Below are 20,293 nucleotides of genomic sequence, written 5' to 3' on the forward strand. Positions count from 1 at the left end.
TTTCAGATGAATAACAAGAATTTGCATGGCTGGTTAGTTGATTTTATTAGACCGGGCAATCCCAGGTGGAAACGGAGGAAGCTCCTAGGTACTTGCAGTTAATCAGATCCGAGTTCTTCCCTTAGGAAGCTCTAGTCTAACACTAAGATAGACTGTAAGTCACTTTAAAGAACCCTGAGAAGTACTAATAGACTGTTCCAGAAATTAGTGTTTCAAGAGATCCATTGCAACAGGTTCTTGTGAAATAGATTGATGTATGTGATATGTCCCTCCAAGGAACATCCCCTGTCTGAGTGCAAATCCTCTGGCACATTCTTAAGGGATTTTCTTTATTGGAGGAAATAGGAAATGAATAGGCTATGGCTATTGGTGTGTGTGTGTGTGTGTGTGTGTGTGTGTGTGTGTGTGTGTAGGCCAGAGGATGTCCAATAGTGTCTTCCCTGGTCACTCTGCAACTCCTCATGTGTACTTTGTTTCTTGTTTGATTTTGCTTCTGTAGACAGCATCTCACTCTTATGACTGGCCTGGAACTCACTAGGTAGACTAGACTAGCTTGAATTTACACAGACCCTTCTCTTCTGCTTCCTGAGTGCTGGGACTAAAGGTGGGCACCACCTCACCTGGCTTATTTTTTGAGACAGTGTCTCTCACTGGAACGCAGGACTCACTGATCAGCTTGACTGGGATGGCCAGTGAGTCCCAAGCATCTGCTCGGGTCGTGGTCCTAGGCTCCCAATCAACCCAAGCAGACACAAGATTTAATGCAGGGCAGCACAAAAGAAGCCAGGAAGGGGAGGGGCTGATTCACCAGGGCTACAGAACAGACTCAGGAGCTGAACTGTCAAATGTCAGTTGCAGCAAGTATTTAAGCACAAAAATCACAAACATTTGTTGCCAAGTTACAGTTACAGTTTTCACCAATCAGGATTTAGAGATTTAAGGGGTTTTCCTTGAAAGTTTAATCCTTGTCAACTGACACACAATGCAAGCTTTTCAGCCCAACCGATCAGATTCATTTGTTCCTTCTGTTGTTAGGAGCAGCCATGATGTTTCTAGAGAACTAAAGATGCATAGCGACTATTTCCATGGCTAAGGAGGCGGGTCAGCTATTGGAAGGTTCCCTAGGGCTTGGGAACCTGAACTTTGTTTCACCCTACAGGCAAAATGGGAGTCTGAAGTCAAAACAGCAGCACTTAGCACAAGGTGCTTTTTGTCTGTTCCCAGCACTTGTTTTGGCCCAACCCCCATCCCCTCTTCACCCACTCCACCCCACCCCCCCATTGCAGCAACCTTGGGCAGTTTTTAAAAAGTTAGAATATTTCTATGAATTAGAGAATTCCATACAGTGCGTTTTGATTATATCCACCCCCCTGTTCCTTTCAGATTCACCTCCAATCTCCCCACCCCTCCCAATTTTATAACCTTTGTTTGCTTGCTGCTTTAATAAACCAGAGTACAAATCGTGCTGGTGCTGGGTTCTGAGGATCCGAACTCAGTCTCATGCTTACATGGCAGGCCCTTCACCCACCGTTCCTAAGTCGTTTTTCTCAAGGTCAAGTGAGCCACATTAGCTTGTATCCATACATGTCTCTATATAAACTAGGGGAAATGCATCTGTTAGTGTCTAAGGTAAACAAAGATTGTAGTGGAAAGTCATTATGGATTCTTAGCTTCTTCCTGCAGGGAGGAGGTGGGAAGCGCTAATCTTGCTGGCCTTTCTGACCCAAACTCTAAAGTTAAGTTCCTAAACATAAAGAGAAAATGGCCCTTGTACACTTGGGAAAACAGACAAAAATCAGAACCCTAGTCTCTGCAGCCCTGAGCATAATCCTAGAATAAGACTGGAATTTCATCCATGAAAGTGTGTGGATTAGGGCTTGGCGGTGGTGGCACACACCTTTAATCCCAGCACTCAGGAGGCAGAGGCAGGTGGATCTCTATGAGTTCAAGGCCAGACTGGTCTACAGAGCAAGTTTCAGGGCAGCCAGAGCTACACAGAGAAACCCTGTCTTGTGTGTGGTGGGGGTGGGGGGTGGAGGGGAAAGTGTATGGATTGGGATACAGATAAGAAGTTACTGATGGCACTGTATTCGTCAGTTGAGACAAAGCAATTGGCAAAAACATCTTCAGAGTGTGTGCGTATGTCCTCAGGTTTGCAAATGTGGGAAGTTAGGGGACAACCTAGATGTCAGTTCTGTCTTTCACCTGGTTTGTTATAGTCTAGGCGTCTGGATCCCGTTTGCTTTCTCTGCCAGTTAAACAATTAAAAGGAAAAAAATTTTTTTGTTTTGTTTTGTTTTGTTTTTCAAGATAGAGTTTCTCTGTGTAACAGTCCTGGCTGTCCTGGAACTCACTTTGTAGACCAGGCTGGCCTTGAGCTCACTGAGATCCACCTACCTCTGCCTCCCGAGTGCTTCAATTAAAGGCATGTACCACCACTGCCTGGCAGGAAAAATCTTAAGTGCAATGGGTAGCAGCAGAGAAATCTTTAACACCACAAACAGAAGCACAAAGAATCGCCAGTTAAAGAAAAGCTTCTATTAAGGGTGAAGAAACATAGAGCAGGCACAGAGAAAGACCCTCTGCTAAGCAGAGGGGAGACCAGGGAAACGGAAGCCCAGCTTCTCCCTATGGGCTGTTCTGTTTGTTTTGGTTTGTTTGTTTTTTAAGTTTTTGAAGGGTCTTCTGCCCTAGCCTAGAGTTGGTCCATTGGAAGAAAAACAGGATGGTTGATTGGCCTACAACTGTTACGTAGACATGTCTGATCCCACCTTGAACTTGATGCATCAGTCCACCAGCAGGGGCCTCCCGGCAGGAGAAAAAGCCCACGTGGCCTTTGTTTTAAGTTGCCAGGCTTTTGTCCCAGTTGCAAGGGTGAGGAAGAAGCCATCCATTTTGCAACTTCACCGTCTTTATTAGTCATGGTCCTTCTTGCTTGCCGATCAGGGAGTCTGTCTAAAGCTTAGTCCCCCCAGTTTGAAATGGGGTCTCTTATTTGCTTCTTCTATGTGCCAGGCTACCTGGCCCACAAGATTTTCCTGGCATCTCCCCATCTCCTGCCCCTATCTCTCTGTAGAGACGCTGGGACTACAAATGTGTGCAGCTGCATCTAGCTGTATGTGGATTCTGGATCTCCATACTCAACGTCTTCACCCTTGTGTGGCAGAGGGTTTACCCACGGCACCATCTCCCTAGCCCCACATTGTTGCTCAGTTTCTGAGATGACATTTGGTGTCTACCATTTCCTCCTATTCCCTACACCATTGATTTTGCTGAGTCAACAGTACCCACTGGGAATCATGTCCTCCAGCAAATCATCCAGTCAGTCATCCTCAGCATTCACCCAAGGCTGGAAAACAGCTTTGGCCTCTAGTGCTATGCCGTGTGTATTAGTCACTTTGCTGATGCTGTAACAAAACACCATGACCAAAAGCAACTTAAGGAAGCTGGTCCCAACTGATGGCCCTCTAGCAAGGTTGCACACCCGCTCCCCGCCCCCATAACATCCCTAAGCAGCACCATCAACTGGGGGCCAACTGGTCAGATATCTGAACCTATGGGGGACGTTTCTTGTTCAAACTCTTCAGACCACATCAACTAGGTGTCATGTTAATGGTTGATATGGGTTGAATATGATATGTTAACCACAGGCTCATACAATTGGGGAGTTGGTAACTAGTTGACAAGCTTTTGGGAAATGGATTCTGGGGTCTCTAATCTGTGAAATAATCCTATGATGGACTCATTACATGACATCATTGGGAGATTGTTAAGTAGGAGATGGGGGCACAGATGGAAGAAGTAGGCCACGGAGGGTGTGCTTGGTGGACATAATTTGCTGTGGCCTCTTCCTATACTACTTTTTTTTTGGTTTTTCGAGACAGGGTTTCTCTGTGTAGCTTTGCACCTTTCCTGGAACTCACTCTGTAGCCCAGGCTGGCCTCAAACTCACAGAGATCCGCCTGCCTCTGCCTCCCGAGTGCTGAGATTAAAGGTGTGTGCCACTGCCGCCCAGCCTGTGCTCCCGTTTTTTTTTATCTGCTTCCTGGCTTCTATGATGAAGCTGCTCTGCTCTGTCATGCCCTGTCCACCATAACAAACAGAAACCAAGAGCCAAAATACACCTTTCTTCCTCCAAGTTGCTTTTCTCAAGTATTTGGTCACAATGATATAAAAATTTGAATAAAATAATCATAACCAATATCTAGTCATCATTTACCACGTACAAAAGACTAGGAAACATGTTTAAGTGCATTCTCAACTTTTTCTTTGAATCAAATGTCTGAGATCTATGTCATTGTCCCATTTGATACATGAAGAAACTGTCTTAGAACAAGCAGGTTTTTCAATGTCACTGAAAAGCGATTTGAATCTAGGTCCGTGTGACTCCTAGCCTGTGCTGCTTTGCTTACATGCTCAGGGCCTGACTACACATAGGATCCCCCTAAAAAGGACTCTTGAGATACTCCTGTATTTAAGGGTAGAGTAATTTATAAGGGAGACAATCCCAGGAAGTGCGAGGAGACAGAGGAAGAAAACTGTGGACAGAAAGCCAGTAATAAAGGGTGCATTATCTAGTCTATTAGCCTTGGAGCCCAGTCCTGCTGAGGACCTCTGGGAGACTGTGTAGAACATTTGCAGTTATCCCAGTCTGGAGCATGAAGAAGCTCTTGGCCCACGGATGTTGAGGGTGGCTTCCTCACCAAACCCCTATTTGTAATTGTCTAAAGGCTTCACCTTTCCCGTGTTCTTTGTCCAGACTTGCTCTTTGACAGCAAGAAGCAGCTCTCAGGCAGGAAGTCACAGGTCCACACAATAAGCAGCCACCAGGACTCACGCTAGGCTTGACTTAGACTTTAATGAAGTTTTAATATTTAATCACTATTTTTCTTTCTCCATGGGTCTGATGCAAGTCCCCGGAGGCTGTAGAGCAAGGTGGGGCTGACAGGGAGATGTATTAAAATTCACACGTGACCCGAAAGCCTGGTAGTACCCCACCCCCGTGCCCAAACTGCTTAGGTTGAGATCATTCCAAGGAGACTCTTGATCCTTCCTGCCTATACCCTTGTCGGACCCACACCTCGGGCCTCCCCTTCACACTCAGCAATTTCTGAATCCTAGCATGACCCTGGCTAAGCTGTCCAACGGAGCTCCTCGGAGCAGATGGTATGTGTTTCTCCCTTAAAAAGAAAAAAAAAAAGTCAGGAAGCAATAAACTCAGGATTTTATAAAGAAAAAAGAAGTGGGTTCTTTTTTCCCCTAAATTAAGCTATTTTGATTAAAGTGAAAGCTGCAGATACATTTAAAGCTTCAGTGGAAAATGCAAAAACATGGTTTAATTCCGTTTCACTGTATTTCATGCCCTGCCACCTCCTTGATTCTGTTCAATTGGGGATTCTCCCCCTACCATCCCTATTTAGCTAACAACTTCCAGGGTCACCTTGCTAAGCAAGAGGAGCTGGACTCTTGACTCTGGACAGCTGGGTTTGAATTAGATTAGAAGAATCTTAACTTGAAATTCTTGGAATGGTTCCTGTATACCTCTGATGATATTCCATGCAAATATGTTGCAGAAATGTACACATTAGCATTTTTTTTCCTGAGGGGGAAAAAAACTTACAAAGATTTTTAGTGAGTCTCAAAGTTGTAAAGGTCAAAAACCTTTTGGTTGGAAATAGTTCCAAGAAGCACCAAATGCCTTTGGGAAAGGCAACAGAATAGTTCTCGAACCTTTCCAAGCCCAGCTGAGATCACTATGCACCCAGCATGTGACATTACCCACAGCCTCTTGCTTTTGGTTTTTACATCTGGCTTTAAAGCTGTGTTTTAGATTCAGACCTTCATATACATGCAACACTGGTTTTCTCTTGGAACATGGTCCAACATGAACAGACTTATGCCCTTCAGGGATGAGTCATCTGGAAAGCCATTGGTCCAATGTGCTGAGTTATAAAAAGACTGAATAAAGAAAGTAGAGCCATGCACTCAAATTAGTAGAGGAACTAAAACTTCCATGCCAGGCTCACAGCACTAGCACTGGGTGGCCTTGAATCTTGGGCATTCAAGTAGCTGGCAACCAGGGTTTGCCACAGCAGTCCCCAAAATAATTGGCTAATGTATTTACTTGAATAATTTTTAAATTCCTACCACATGCAAGGCATTGTGCTAAGACAACAGATTTGCACTGAAGAGGCAAAGTCTTTGCATTCACGGACACTAAATTCTACTTGAGAATGCAGACATAGAGCTAGCCTAAGATTAGAGTGATGAGCACTGATGCTATTCCATCCTCGCCTGGGGCAACAACCTTGTATTCAGGAGCAGGCTGGAGATGGAGGGAGAGCTTCCCTCAAGCTAACCTGAGAGCAAACACAGAAGCTTCCAGATGAAAGAGCTGTGTCTCGGCCCACACCTCCTTCACCACATTCCAGATTCAAATACCTACCAGTCGCTGACTCAGTCCTCTGTGGAATGACTCAAGGCTCTCCATAACTCCACATGCCCCCAGAGACATCCCATTTGGCATTTTCCCACAACAAAATGTCTGGGGGGCAAAGGAATCCATAAGCTTTCCCCCCCTCATTGTTGATGTCTCTGCTTTTAAAACACGTAAAACAGGAGCAAGGAAAATGTCTACCCTTTGCTTTCCCAAAACTACCCCCAAGTCCTGTCCGTTTTACCTCCCAGGCACTTCCAAATGTGTCCTTTTCATCCTTCCTCACCAGTTAGGCCTCCTCCACATCATTCTCAATGCCCTCATATTGAACATGGACTTCCTATCAGTCTGCTCCAAATAGGAGCAGAGGATATATAGCCCAATGCTGTTGTTCTCTTTTGGGGGTCCTGCCACCCCGCACACAAATAAATCACACATGGAAGCTTATTTTTAGTTATAAATGACTAGTCTTATTTGGTTTGTTTCTTGCTAGCTTTCCTTACCTTAAATTATTCCATCTACCTTTGCCTCTGGGCTTTTCCCTTTCTCTTCTATAAATCTTACTCTTACTGCATGGCTTGCTGTGTAGCCCCTGGAGTCCTGCTCCTTCTCTGGCTACTTCTCTTTTTCTCCCAGATTTCTCCTTCAACATATCCTCTCTGTCTGCCAGCCCCGCCTATCCCTTTTCCTGCCTTGCTATTGGCCAGTCAGCTCTTTATTAGCCCATCAGGTGCTTTACACAGGCACTGTAACACAGCTTCACAGAGTTAAACAAATGCAACATAAACAAAAGTAACACACCTTAAAGTAATAGTCCCCAACAGCCCAGTTTTTAAACAAAAGAAGTTTTACAGGGCCATGGACAAGGGAACCGTAAAGGAATGTTGAGGAACTCAGGGATTGGCAAACCATTATCACCCTTAAGACTAAAGAGACAGCCAGGTGGTGGCGGGTGGTGCACACCTTTAATCCCATCACTTGGGAGGCAGAACCAGGCAGATCTCTGTAAGTTCGAGACCAGCCTGGTCTACAGAGTGAGATCCAGGACAGGCATCAAAACTACACAGAGAAACCCAAACCCTGTCTTGAAAAACCAAAAAAAAAAAAAAAAATACTAACAAGACAAAGCAAGAGCATATTTATTGAAGGCTGGAGAGACCTGGAGCCCATGAGCTCAAAAGGATCCATATTTGTTGAGATCCAGTGCACCAGCCAGATGGTAGTGAGTGGAGAAACACCCCAATCTCACTCATCCTCTCCTGTCTTCCGCTGGTTATTCCTGTGGACTAAACAAGACCTGAAGCTGGAGCACAAGTCTGAGTGATGTCATTCTTACAGGTCAGTCCCCGAGACAAGCAAGTCAGAAACAGGAGGTGGCGGGAAGACTCACATCCATGTTTGCCTCCCCCCCCCAAAAAAAAAACCACTGCGTACACCATAAAGATTGAGGCAGGAAATTGTTTAAGCTTTGAAGGACATGGAATCTCTTATACTACTCAGTTCACCTACTGTAGCAGGAAAGCAGCTGTGGATGTTCAGAAGGCAGTTCTAGACTGCTCCAGCATTGGATGATGCCCAACAACCTTGGGGGTGGGCCTTTTCTGCCCTTTCCACTAAGACACACACACACACACACACACACACACACACACACACACACACACACACACGCACGCGCGCACACACACACACACACACACACACACACACACACACACACACACACATTGAGCTCCTCTGGTGGAACTCCCTCACCAATACCCAAAGTGAGGCTTTGCAAGTTTCTAGTTATTTATTTCACCTAAAATGATGTCATTATCTCACAAACAACCACAGACTCACTCTCCATTGCCCCAAATCTGCATACCTCTCTTGCATAGTTTTTCCCCCCTCTCCCCATGGGAATGACCATTTGGGATTTCAGAATTTCAACATCCAGTATTTGGGTCTTCAGGATTGTGTCTGTCAACCTCACCCCTCAAAACAAACAAACAAAAAAGCAAAAATCCAGCAACTGACAGGATTTGGCTGGGCGCTGCAGACTGGAGACTCCTGTATTACGTTGCGACCGCCATCTTGGTGAATTTCATCCAGTTCACAGTATCCTGCAGAAATCTTTAAGCGTCATCTTTGCCTTTGGAAATAGTAAATAAACTGAATCCTTAACCCATGAGGGCTTCACAGTCTGACCCTGACACACATCTTCATCCTCCATGTCTATATTCAGGGCCTGGTCTAGTCCCACTCAACATTACGATATCTGCATGAATTGGATACCCCTCTATTTTGACACGCCAGCAAGATGTGTCCACTGGTGCAATAATGTCATGACTGTAATGTGGATAACCAACCACTTTCTAATTGGATTTGAGGCCTGCCGCACAGGAGGGAACGAAAACTTGGTATTGTAAACCTGGTGAAAAGCCCATGGCTGGGAAGCTCATGGACCATAAGGAGGAATCTACTATTGCTGTTTTGCTAAATGGGTATGTTGTCAAATCCTTTTGAATGTTTAGATTTATTTCTGTAGATCTGCGATGCTCTCAAGCTTCGTCAGAGAAGCTTCTTTTTGCAGTGGGCAGTAGCTAATGGTAAGACTCACAACTGGTCAACGTGTTTAGAATAAATGGCTATGAATGCTCATTGATGGGCACTGTGTACCTTAAATGGGACATTCTAGATCAGCCCCTCTCCACTACTCTCTATGCCCAGGAAATACCATGGAAGAGAAGGTATAAAGAATGTATTTTGGACATGACAGGAACTCAAAACAGATAAACAAGACCAAACCAGTCAAAATTCCACTGTGGAAAAAGGATGAGCTCATGAAGGCCCCACCTCCAGTTGACAAGCAGTTGATGGCTTCTTGGGGAGGGAGACTCTTTTTTTCTTTGGGGGTGTGGCCACTGGGAGGTTGCCTATGCTCTGATGGATGCCTGTACTTGGAGACAGCACTAATGGACTCAATGGGACATCTACAGATCTATATCTATATCAATATATGACGTGAAGCTGGGATGTGTTTGGAGGGAGTCCTGGGAGAGTTGGAAGGGGAAGAGGCAGATAGATATGATCAAAATACATTGTATACATCTACGAAATTCTTTTTTTTTTTTTTTTTTTTTTTTTTTGGTTTTTTTCGAGACAGGGTTTCTCTGTGTAGCTTTGCGCCTTTCCTGGAACTCACTTGGTAGCCCAGGCTGGCCTCGAACTCACAGAGATCCGCCTGCCTCTGCCTCCCGAGTGCTGGGATTAAAGGCGTGCGCCACCACCGCCCGGCCATCTACGAAATTCTTAGGAAGAAAAAATTTAAAATCAAAGCATGAAACCTGAAAGAAAAAAAAATATTACTCTGCCATCTCCAAATTCACTTTAACATCTCATCCTACTGCTTTGTTTATAATATCAAATAACAAGCCCAAAATAGAAAAAGCAAAAAGAAAGAATAATGGAAGCCCACACAGCCATTTTGTAATTGTGTATGGATAGGGAAATGCTAATATGCTACTAAGAGAAAATGTTAATACATATCCAATGATGAATATTCAAGTAGAAAATGTCTGGAAGGAAATGCACCAAAGAGTGGTATGGATTACAGACAACTTGTCTTTTCTTTCTTTTTTCCTTTTTTTTTTTTTACATATATTTAAAAAGTAAGTATGTACAAATTAAGAAAACAATGTTTTAAAAAGTCAAATTAAGAAAAACGTCTGTGAGGCTGGAGAGACGCCATAGTGATGAAGAGCACTTCCTGTGCTTTCTGAAGACCTGAGTTCAGTTACCAGCACCATCAGGAAAGTGCTCAACCACCTGTAACTCCAGCTTCAGGGGATCCTGAGGGGGCCCCTGCAGGTGTCTTATGGGGAGGCAAACCAGGCCAAGAGATGAGAATGAAAACCCAATGCAGATTGACTTTGTCAACATGGATCAGATTTCAGGGAGTCCAATGCCAGCAGTCCATTGTCAGCGTATTTAAAACACAGTACAATTTGGGGAAAGGTTTCCAGGCAACAATCAATCCAATCAATACAGTTCCAGGTGCACAATAAAGCTTACAGTGTGACTACACAGAGACTCCTTTACACAGTACGTGTGACAGGAGGGTGGGTTCTGTAGCTCAAGGCCTAGAATCTTGTGTGGTCTCTGACCGACAGCATAGAGGTCAGCAGGCCATGAAGTACATGTGACATCTCCCCTAAGGATGGGTAACGGTCTGGGGAGGGAAGAGTCTGGGGTAATCATTCTGGGAAATTTGGATGAGGTCTGCCTCTATAGCAAAAGGTGGGTGAGGTCTGCCTCTATAACAAAGGTAACCAGGTTGTTAACAAAATCTACTTTCAGCTTTCTGGATGGAATGCAGATTTTTTATTTTTATCTCCTCCATTGAGAAGACCCCTGTATGATTAACATTCCTGGTTCTCCTAGTTCTTCTCTGTGAGTACGAGGACCTCTATGCCCCTAAAAGGATCCAGTGCCCTCTTCTGGCCGCTGCAGGCATTGCATTCATGTGCACAGACACATACACGTATACATAATTAAAAAGAAAAAGAAACATCTGTAATTCCAGGTGAACACTAAACAGAGGGATAAAGGAAAAAAGAGTTTCAGGCTTATTTAGGTATGTCCAGCCTAATTTCAATTTTGAAATTGAGGCATAAGGTTGCTACCTATAACGTTCACATTGGAGAAGCCCAATAGAGTTTAAAAAAAAAAAAAAAGGACAGGGTTTCTCTGTGTAGCTTTGCGCCTTTGTAGGCCAGGCTGGCCTCGAACTCACAGGGATCCACCTGGCCCTACCTCCGGAGTGCTGGGATTAAAGGCGTGCACCACCACCATCCGGCTCCTCATTATGTTTTAAATAAGTTTAAAGTTTGTTCTGGGTGGCATTCATAGGTATCCTAGGGAACATGCCACCTAGTGGCCGACACAACAAATACTCATTTCCTCAAATCCCTCTAGTAGGAGTGTATAATATATAAGTAGAGAGATTTGATTTGTAGATTATGAATATGTATATATAATTTTATTGATATATAATTTTTACATATTTATTTTTCATGTATAATATATATTAACAGGCATAGGTGTTTTCCTTGTGTATATGTCTGTGTACTATACTCTATGTGGTGCCTGGCGACCTCAGAGGCCAGAAAGGAGAATTTGGTTCCCTGGAACTGAAGTTACAGACAGTTGTAAGCTGCCATGTTGGTGCGGGAATTGAACCCAAACCCAAACCAAAGCTTATCTTAACTGATAAGCTATCTCTCCAGCTACATTTTATTCATTTTTTAAAAAGATGTATCTCATACATATAAAATAAAAATAAAGGAAAAAACAAAGTATTTAAGTAGGGTGTAATAGCACATACCTTTAGTTTCAGCACTAGGCAGGCAGAGGCAGAGGCAGAGGCAGAGGCAGAGAGGCAGAGGCAGAGGCAGAGAGGCAGAGAGGCAGAGAGGCAGAGAGGCAGAGAGGCAGAGGCAGAGGCAGAGGAGGCAGAGAGGCAGAGGCAGAGGCAGGAGGATCTTTGTGAGTTCCAGGCAAGTATGGTCTACATAGTAAGTTTCAGTCCAGGCAGAGTTATGTAGTAAGAGATGGTGTCTCAAACACACACATGCACACACATTTACATACATACGTATATAATCACACATACGTGTGTGTACGTATATACTTTTTAAAAAAATGTATGTGTATGTGTGAGTACCTCATGTACATATGTGCACCACTTGAATGCCTGGTGCCTGACGAGGCCAGAAGGCGCTAGATCTTTTGAAGATCTCTGCAAGAGCAGGAAATCATCTCTATAGTCCCCAGGGCTTTTTAAGCCCCTCGTTGGTGGCTCATGCCTTTAATCCCAGCACTCGGGAGTCAGAGCCAGGTGGATCTCTGTGAGTTCGAGGCCGGCCTGATCTACAGAGCGAGAGCCAGTCCAGACACCAAAACTACACAGAGAAACCCTGTCTCGGAAAAACAAAACAACAAAAACCCCCAAAGCAAAACAAACAAACAAAACCCCCACCATTCTCCATTTAGCACAGCTGTCAGTGGTAAAAAATACTGCCATTCTCAATCAACAGCAATTTTCTCAATAGAAGAGTAGACCACCAAGCCGTGCACAGAAGAAACCCCAAATCCCAACTATTGAACACTGTGTAGAGAGCGGCCACAGTGAGTCCTGAAACCGCCATCAGAATCACAAGCTAATGATACCGAGGTCTGATTTTTATTGAGTATCAAGAACAAATACATTTAAAACAGCACACAAAGCTTCAAGTCGCTTCTGAAATTCAGCAGTAGTCCTTTATGCCAGACCCTTCCTCAGACGCTGGCTGGTTCCCACCACAACCAGTTGAGACAAGTCCCGCAAGGGGCAGTGAGCTCCTTTGGGCACGGAGCAGAGCCTCGGTTCCTCGCCCCGCCCCTCCCGCCAGGCTCCTCCCCTCCCGCCAGGCTCCTCCCCTCCCGCCAGGCTCCTCCCCTCCCGCCCGGCCCCGCCCCTACCGCCAGGCCCCTCCCCTCAAGGCCCCGCCCCTCCCGCCCGGTCCCGCCCCTCCCGCCAGGCCCCGTCCCTTCCGCCAGACCCCGCCCCTCCCGCCCGGCCCCGCCCCTCCCCCCAGGCCCCGCTCCTCCCGCCAGGCCCCGTCCCTCCCGCCAGGCCCCTCCCCTCCCCGCCAGGCCCCGCCCTTCCCGCCCGGTCCCGCCCCTCCCGCCAGGCCCCGTCCCTTCCGCCAGACCCCGCCCCTCCCGCCAGGCCCCGCCCCTCCCGCCAGGCCCCGCCCCGCGTGCAGTCCGCCGTCTTCCCGGACTCTCCGCCGAGTGTGACAAGCTGGAGAACGCGGAGTCTATGGCGCTCGCCCAGGTCGCCAGGTCCGGACCCGAAGGAAAGACCTAAGCGCCAAGGAGGCCATGAGGCGCAGCGTCCGGCGGGCGCCTTCCCGGAAGCGGAAGCTCGGGGGGCGGGACAAGGGCGGGCTGGGCGTCTCGGCGGTTAATTCTTTTTTCCTTACAGCCTCGCTTCCCTACGTCCGGTCGGTTCTGAAGCTGAGAAAAATGGTCAGGTCCGGATCTCGACCGGGCCAGGTGAGGGCTGTGGATCCCGTGTGTGCACGGTGGGATGGCGAGGGACTAAGGGGACCAGGAAGGTGCTAGAAAAAATAAAATAAAAACTAAGACTGCGGCGGCGCCCGAAGTGGTGAGGACGTCCCTAGGTGAATGCTTTGTTTCAGGCGACCCGGTCTAAACAGAGCGTTGGGTTTGGTGTCTGGCCCTGGGTTCGAACCCCAGCTCTTATCACCGGTGCAGTGACTTCGTTTAGCTTTAGTTAATCCTTGTCCCCAGATCCAGCTTCTCTGCGCTTCCAGGAGTCTTCTATTAGCCGATGTCTCTGTGGGTGAAGTCTCCCCATAAGTGCGTGTACCAGCCCTACCGTTCTCAAATGCATCACTCTTGATGTATTCTAGTAACTGCCCAAAGTACGACAGGGAACCCTGTTTCAAGGTAAATATTCTTTGGCTCGGAACAGAGCTATTTTGGATCCTCTTCAGTCCCTACCCCCAACCCAATTAAGTCCAACACAGCTAAACTAGTTTTGGCCCTGAGGTGCCCAAGGTCGTCTGTCCTGTCATGCTTCCATGCCTTTTCACATTATGATGAGCCTGATAATTTCGTTTTCCATCTAGCCCTCAGCTCAAGAACCGTCTCTAGAATCTTTTTGTCTAACGTCCCCATGTCTCCTTTAGTTGGGTGTGCTTCAGGCCACTTTCCATATCTGGTAATCAGATCACTTCATATTGGACATGGTGCTCATGTACTACTCTAGAATATTACAACCCTATCTTGGAGATTTAGAAAACACTTGGCATATATGGTAGATTGGGGCTTGGCTTTGTTTTCCATCATTTATCAACATACCTGTCATGTTTTTCCTACTAATATAAATTTTGTGCTCTTTTTCATAACCTGTCTGAGACTTCCTTTTTTGAATGGATGCATATTGCCAACATGTATATGAATATATGCTCTAATCGTCAAAGAAATGGAAATTAAAACCATGAGATAGTCTCTAACACAAAATAAGTATTAGTGAGAGTGTTGAGAAGTTAATACTCTTTGTCTACAGTCCTGGTAGGAATATAAGTAGTATAGCTACTATGAAAAATAGGATGAAGTTTCCTCAGAAAATAAGCCAAGCAGAGCCATACACTACTGTAGTCCTAGTACTTGGGGACCTGAGACAGGAGGATCATGACTTTGAGGCCAGCTTGAATAATAGTGAAATCTTGTTTCATAAAGCCAGACTATTTAAGGCCAGTGCCATTACTAGGTGTTTATTAAAAAGAATTGAAATCCAGATTTTGAAGAGCTGTTTGCATTTCCTTTCATTGTGGAATTATTCACAATAGCCAAGACACAGAAACATGGGGTTGCTATTCAATAGGTATTAAGTTTTAAATGTATCGTTAGAAATCTGTGTGTGGTTGTGCCTGTAGCTGATGAAGGCACACTAGCCCACTGGAGCATGTGGCTCTGACAGACTTTGCTCTTCTCCCCTATTCCCTCTGCCTTGCTGAAAACTGATTACATTCCTGAAGCTAGCCACCAAGGTCTATTCCCTTATTTGGCCACTTTGTCCTCCTGAGACTGACTACCAAGGCTCAACTATCAAAGTATTAAGTCCAGCGATCAAACACCTTCCCTGTTTGGCTGCTCTAACTAACATGCCCAGTTAAAATTACACGCCTCATGCTGACAGGGGGTTTCCCCTTACACCTTTATAAACCGCCATTTTCCTGTGTTCCATGTCTGTCTCCTCTCTATCCAGAGGCAGACCTTTGTTCTCTTGGGACAAATGCCCTTCCCCCTCCCCCTTGATCCCCTCCTCTTCTCTGTCTCCTGTCTTTGTCTCTCATTCCCTGCCCTCTGTCCCTCTGGGGCAAATAAATCTTTGTGCTGAGAACTTGGTCTTCAGGGTCCTGAGCTGATACTTTTCCTTTCAGTTAATACTTTATTTTGTTAAGGTAGATGAAGTATTAAATATTTTTATGACCGTCTTTATAAAAAATAAGAAACAGCTCAAAAAATTCTGGGGTTTGGTTAAAAATAATAAAGTATCCAACTTGGTGTAGCCTCCTCTGACTCTGGAACAATTTGACCAATTTTTTTGAAAAAAATGTTTTATAAACTTTATTATTAAAAACACTTGCTAATGGAAAATATCACAAATGTAAATTATCCAGACTCAAGTTTATACAGCTCAGTGAACTTCTGTATAGTTTGAATAACCATTCTGAAGCTGTGAAGCTTCACATTGGATTTTGTACTTTAGCTACTAATTTTTTTAAGATTTATTTATTTTATGTATATATTTATTTTATGTGTACTAGTGCTCTATCTGCATGTACGCCTGCACGCCAGAAGAGGGCATCTGATCTCACTACATATGGTTGTGAGCCACCATGTGGTTGCTGGGAATTGAACTCAGGCCCTCTGGAAGAGCTGTCAGTGCTCTTAACCTCTGAGCCATTTCTCTAGCCCCCTTAAATGTATTTTTATGTATTTTTTCTTCACCAAAAAATGAAAAACTCATGACAAAGAACTAGAAAAAATTACTTTTATAGCTTCTTTCATAACTGTGTCCATTGTCTGCATTCAGTCCTTCTTCATCCCTAATGTTTTTCTTTCTTGTTTTTTTCTTCACTTTTTATATTGTATCCACCTGTATATTTATTTACATATGAGCATCAGTATTAATGGTAATATATGGTCTGTTGACTAGAATAAGAATGTTTTCACACTAACCAATAAACGAGGAAGGAAAGGTCCTGCCCTCGTTCTAATTTGTTTAAATTAGCTAATAAATGTAGAGCGAATTGTATAGCAAAATAAATTTTAAGTCAACTTTTGATAAACCATTGACTTAAACAGGAACCATAAGTGGATGTTCAGGCTACTAAGTGAAAATTTGAAGATATCCACATCGTGTCAGGGTATCTTACAAGTGCTTAATTAGAAAAGTAAAAATAGTAACCCTAATGATTAAAACCCTGGCAGACACCATCTTAAATTCATTTCGATTGCCAGTAACAGGACAGACTAATGTCATTTTGCCTACTTGTATTGAAAATGACACATCTCTTGTGGTATTCCTGCCAGAAATGCATAACCTGAGTCTGATCCTAAGGAAACAGTCGATCTAAATGTTCAGGGAGCCATTATGCAAAATAACTAGCCTTTACTTTTTAAGTATGTCAAAGCTATGGAAGATAATCACAACCCAAGGAATTTGGATTTAAGGAGATTCAAGAACCATAGCAATTTAGTGCAATATGCAGTCCTGGACCGGAGTAAACTACTCTTGTATTTTTTCTATAAAGGACAATATTAGGATAAGTGTAATATGAATCAGGTCTATCTAGATTATAATCCCAAAGTTTTCAACTTTTATGGCTATATTAGGGAATTTTGTTCTTAAGAAATACCTAGGAATGTTATGATTGCAACTTATTTTGAAGTGAGCAGACAAAAAATAATAGTCTCTGTTTTAGGACATGTTTGTGTCAGGCAAAACACTTTTTGCTTTTGTATGATATTGTACATTCATGACCTTCCACCAGATCCCAAGATATCTCAAAAGGTATAACTGATCCAGTTTTGTAAAAATGTCTTCCCAATAACATTATTAGAAGGAGTAAAAAAATGCATAATGTATGTGTGTGTGTGAGTATGTGTTTGTCCAAACAGAGAATAGTAAGTAACTCGGGAAATTTGGTAGTTACTCTTTAAAGTATGAAATATGTAAATGTGCGAAGACTTGAATGAATGCTAACACTGAGTGGATCTAAGAGTGGAATGAGGGGAGGATTATGGCCTTTGATGTCTTAAAGTTTTATTTTGAGTGGAGATTTTATCAGATACAAAGTTATTAAGGGGTATATGATAGACAGTTTCCCTATTGCGCTACTCTGGAAGTCTCTCTTATCTGCTTCTCCAGATACCCAGTTTTCCTGCCTGAAGACAACTTTCTTGCACAGCTTCCAAGATGCTGAGTGCATGTAAAAGCAAATGAACATTTTCCTATAGAAAAGCTATCCCACCTGTATTAGTTTTAAAATGCAGACTTAAAATTGTTATTTCAGTTTAAAAAGAATGAGAAAATGGGATGTAGATAAAAGTAGAGTTTTTCTTTCCTTTTTTTTTTTTCTTTTTTTCTTTTTGTTTTTTGAGACAAAGTTTCTCTTGTATGGCCTTGGTTGTCCTGTGTAGACCAGGCTGGCCTTGAACTCAGAGACCTGCCTGCCTCTGCCTGCTGGGATTAAAGGCATATGCCACCACCGCCCAGCAAGGCAGTTTTCAATGTGCTAGTTTTGTCAAGCCGTCTTAGAAGTTATAAGATATAACCAGAGTTCTGAAGAAAGTTTTTACTTCTTAGTGTGTGTGGATGGGTGTGATCACTGCTACGTGTGTGTGTGTGTGTGTGTGTGTGTGTGTGTGTGTGTGTGTGTGTGTAGGTCAGGCATCGATTGTCTTCCTCTAATACTCTCCACTTTATTTTCTGAGACAGGATCTCTGACTGAACCTGGAGCTCTCCACTGGCTGGGCTAGACTGGCTGGGCAGTGTTCCCCCAGGATCCAGGGGTCTCCACCTCCACTCCATTGCTAGGGTTGTAGACAGGGGCCTTCAAGTCTGGCTTTTCTGTGGATGCTGGGGATCTGGACTCAGTCCCTCATGCTTCAGCTGCAGTAGTTTCCCTCCTGAGCTGTCTCCCTGGCTTTGTGTACCCTGGACAAGATTTCCTCCGCTGAGTGCCGTCCCAAGCCCCTTGCCCTGTGTCTAGGATTACGTGTGTCAGAGATTTTAGAACATGCCCAAAGATTACGAATAGTCCTGATATAATGGTCATAGGTCCTTTTGACTTAAAAATAGCATGAGCTTTCTTTACAGAGGTAAGAAATAGAGTAAAGGAACAAATGCGTGTGCTGCTTTCTTTACATTGCATGTGGAACAAATTTATTGCATAAAAGCTAAATTATAATTGAGGATCTTTAAGATATTTCCCATTTATAGAGTCAGTGACATGCTATCTACATAGAATGGAATAGTCCACCTCATAAAAGAAAGGAAGACTGGGCTTATGCTGTAGTACGGATGAAGGTTAAAGATACTCTGCTAGTCACAGAAGGACAGAGAGTTTAGAAGTGGTTTCTTTTTGTTGTTGTTGTTGTTTTCGAGACAGGGTTTCTCTGTGTAGCTTTGCACCTTTCCTAAAGCTCACTCTGTAGACCAGGCTGGCCTCAAGCTCACAGAGATCCGCCTGCCTCTGCCTCCTGAGTGCTGGGATTAAAGGCGTGTGCCACCACCGCCCGGCTAGAAGTGGTTTCTAAAGTCACATTTGTGGAAAGTAGAAAAGGGGTTGCTGAGGGTGAAAACTATGTTTCAGTTTGGCTGTGTGGGGAAAAAAAATCAGAATGTCAGGATGGCAAGCTAATAGAACAGTAATTATGTATCTACTGTAATGTAATATATTATGTCATAGGTGATATCTTCAGGAAGATACCCTGGATCTAAGTTAACACATGGAAAGAAAGCGTGAGTACCTCTCCAAGTTTCTAAGTTCAGGAACTCCTGGATAAATTTTCAGGTCTTGGGGCTTGACTATACTTTGCCTACCCCAGGAAAATGAGTGGGCTCTGCCTCCACAAGTAGTTGGGTGTTGTGCAGATTATAAATCATTAGTGAGTAAGTCCAGCTCACTAATAATAGTGTCTCATAGAGGAAAGAAAAGCATTTCCCCATGGAGACGTTTAATGAAGAGTGAGTGAGTGCAGATTTGAATTCTCTCCACCATCCTCTGTTTTATGAGTCTGAACCTGTACCTGCCTGAAGGCTTTCTTATGAACCTGACCCAGTATCTGTATATGTCTGTGCATAAATACAGAGGACTTTGCTCTGAATTCTTGAACAGCACAGAAAGCATCCCACGGGGAAGGAATGGTATACTTTATGGAAATCTTTACCAGAGGTTTACAAGGGGTTATGTCACTCTGACTAACTCAGACAACATTGTTTATCAGCCAGTATCCATAACGGGTACTCCAACCTTCAAGTGGTAGGTTTTAGGAAGTTGCTTTTAGCTTCTGTGTTTGCTGCTTTCAGCAAATGATACACAGGCGTTCCTCTGGGTCAGGGGCAGGGAAGAGGACATAACTTAAAGTTGCAGCTGTGCATTAGCTTAGGTTGTCACAGTTGCTTACATGGGAAATCCTAGGCTGTTAGGTTGGGTGTTGCATTGTTCTCTTAAAGGCAGGCTAAACATACAGGCTGAGCACACAGTAGGACAGCAGCAGTCTTAGTCTTGTGTGACCGTGAGGTAGATTTATTCACTTTGGCTGGGAGGTCCAGCAAAAGTTCCAGTCTCTTAGAATGTAAGAGATGTTCTCAAATACTGCATCACTACCTAAGCCATACCAACTGAGGAAGATGCCTGGGAGTGATTTTAGTGTCTGGTAGTCTTCATAATCTCCAGAGTCCTATTCACTTCACTTGTGGTTAGATGAGCTTTATTCTCTAATCTTTACTGGAAAGGAAATGATTATTTACATATTTTGAGAAAAAGATACTTGAAAAAAATTTTTAAGGGTATCATCTTTGTTTTCTAGGACCCACCCAAGAAAAATAGCACATTCTAATGCAGATTCTGCCTGTCCTGCTTATTCTGATTCGGAAAGTCAGGTAATGAATGATACAATAAATCAAGTGAATGGATACAGTATTCCATTTTAATTAGTCCTCAGGTAAAAGCTAAGAAGTGGGACTACAGTCCAAAGGTTTGCACCTAGGACGTATGTAGGCTGTTG

The 20,293-nt window shown here is 44.0% G+C and overlaps 1 protein-coding gene across 2 annotated transcripts in view; it reads left to right on the forward strand.

Moving 5' to 3' along the window:
- Positions 1 to 13,183: 13,183 nt before the first annotated feature.
- Positions 13,184 to 20,293, forward strand: part of Ccdc14 (coiled-coil domain containing 14) — a 37,519-nt gene continuing 30,409 nt past the window's right edge. Inside the window, exons 1-4 of one of the 2 annotated variants that reach the window (XM_015993410.3) lie at positions 13,184 to 13,306; positions 13,449 to 13,519; positions 18,973 to 19,025; positions 20,096 to 20,168. In XM_015993410.3, the coding sequence (XP_015848896.2) occupies positions 13,490 to 13,519; positions 18,973 to 19,025; positions 20,096 to 20,168 (156 nt within the window). In that variant the 5' untranslated portion in view covers positions 13,184 to 13,306; positions 13,449 to 13,489. Of the gene's footprint in view, positions 13,520 to 18,972; positions 19,026 to 20,095; positions 20,169 to 20,293 lie in introns of both variants that reach the window. The other variant, XM_006974550.4, reaches the window with a different exon arrangement.

Source organism: Peromyscus maniculatus, chromosome 12, assembly GCF_049852395.1.
Source record: "Peromyscus maniculatus bairdii isolate BWxNUB_F1_BW_parent chromosome 12, HU_Pman_BW_mat_3.1, whole genome shotgun sequence".
Classification (NCBI taxonomy): domain Eukaryota; kingdom Metazoa; phylum Chordata; class Mammalia; order Rodentia; family Cricetidae; genus Peromyscus; species Peromyscus maniculatus.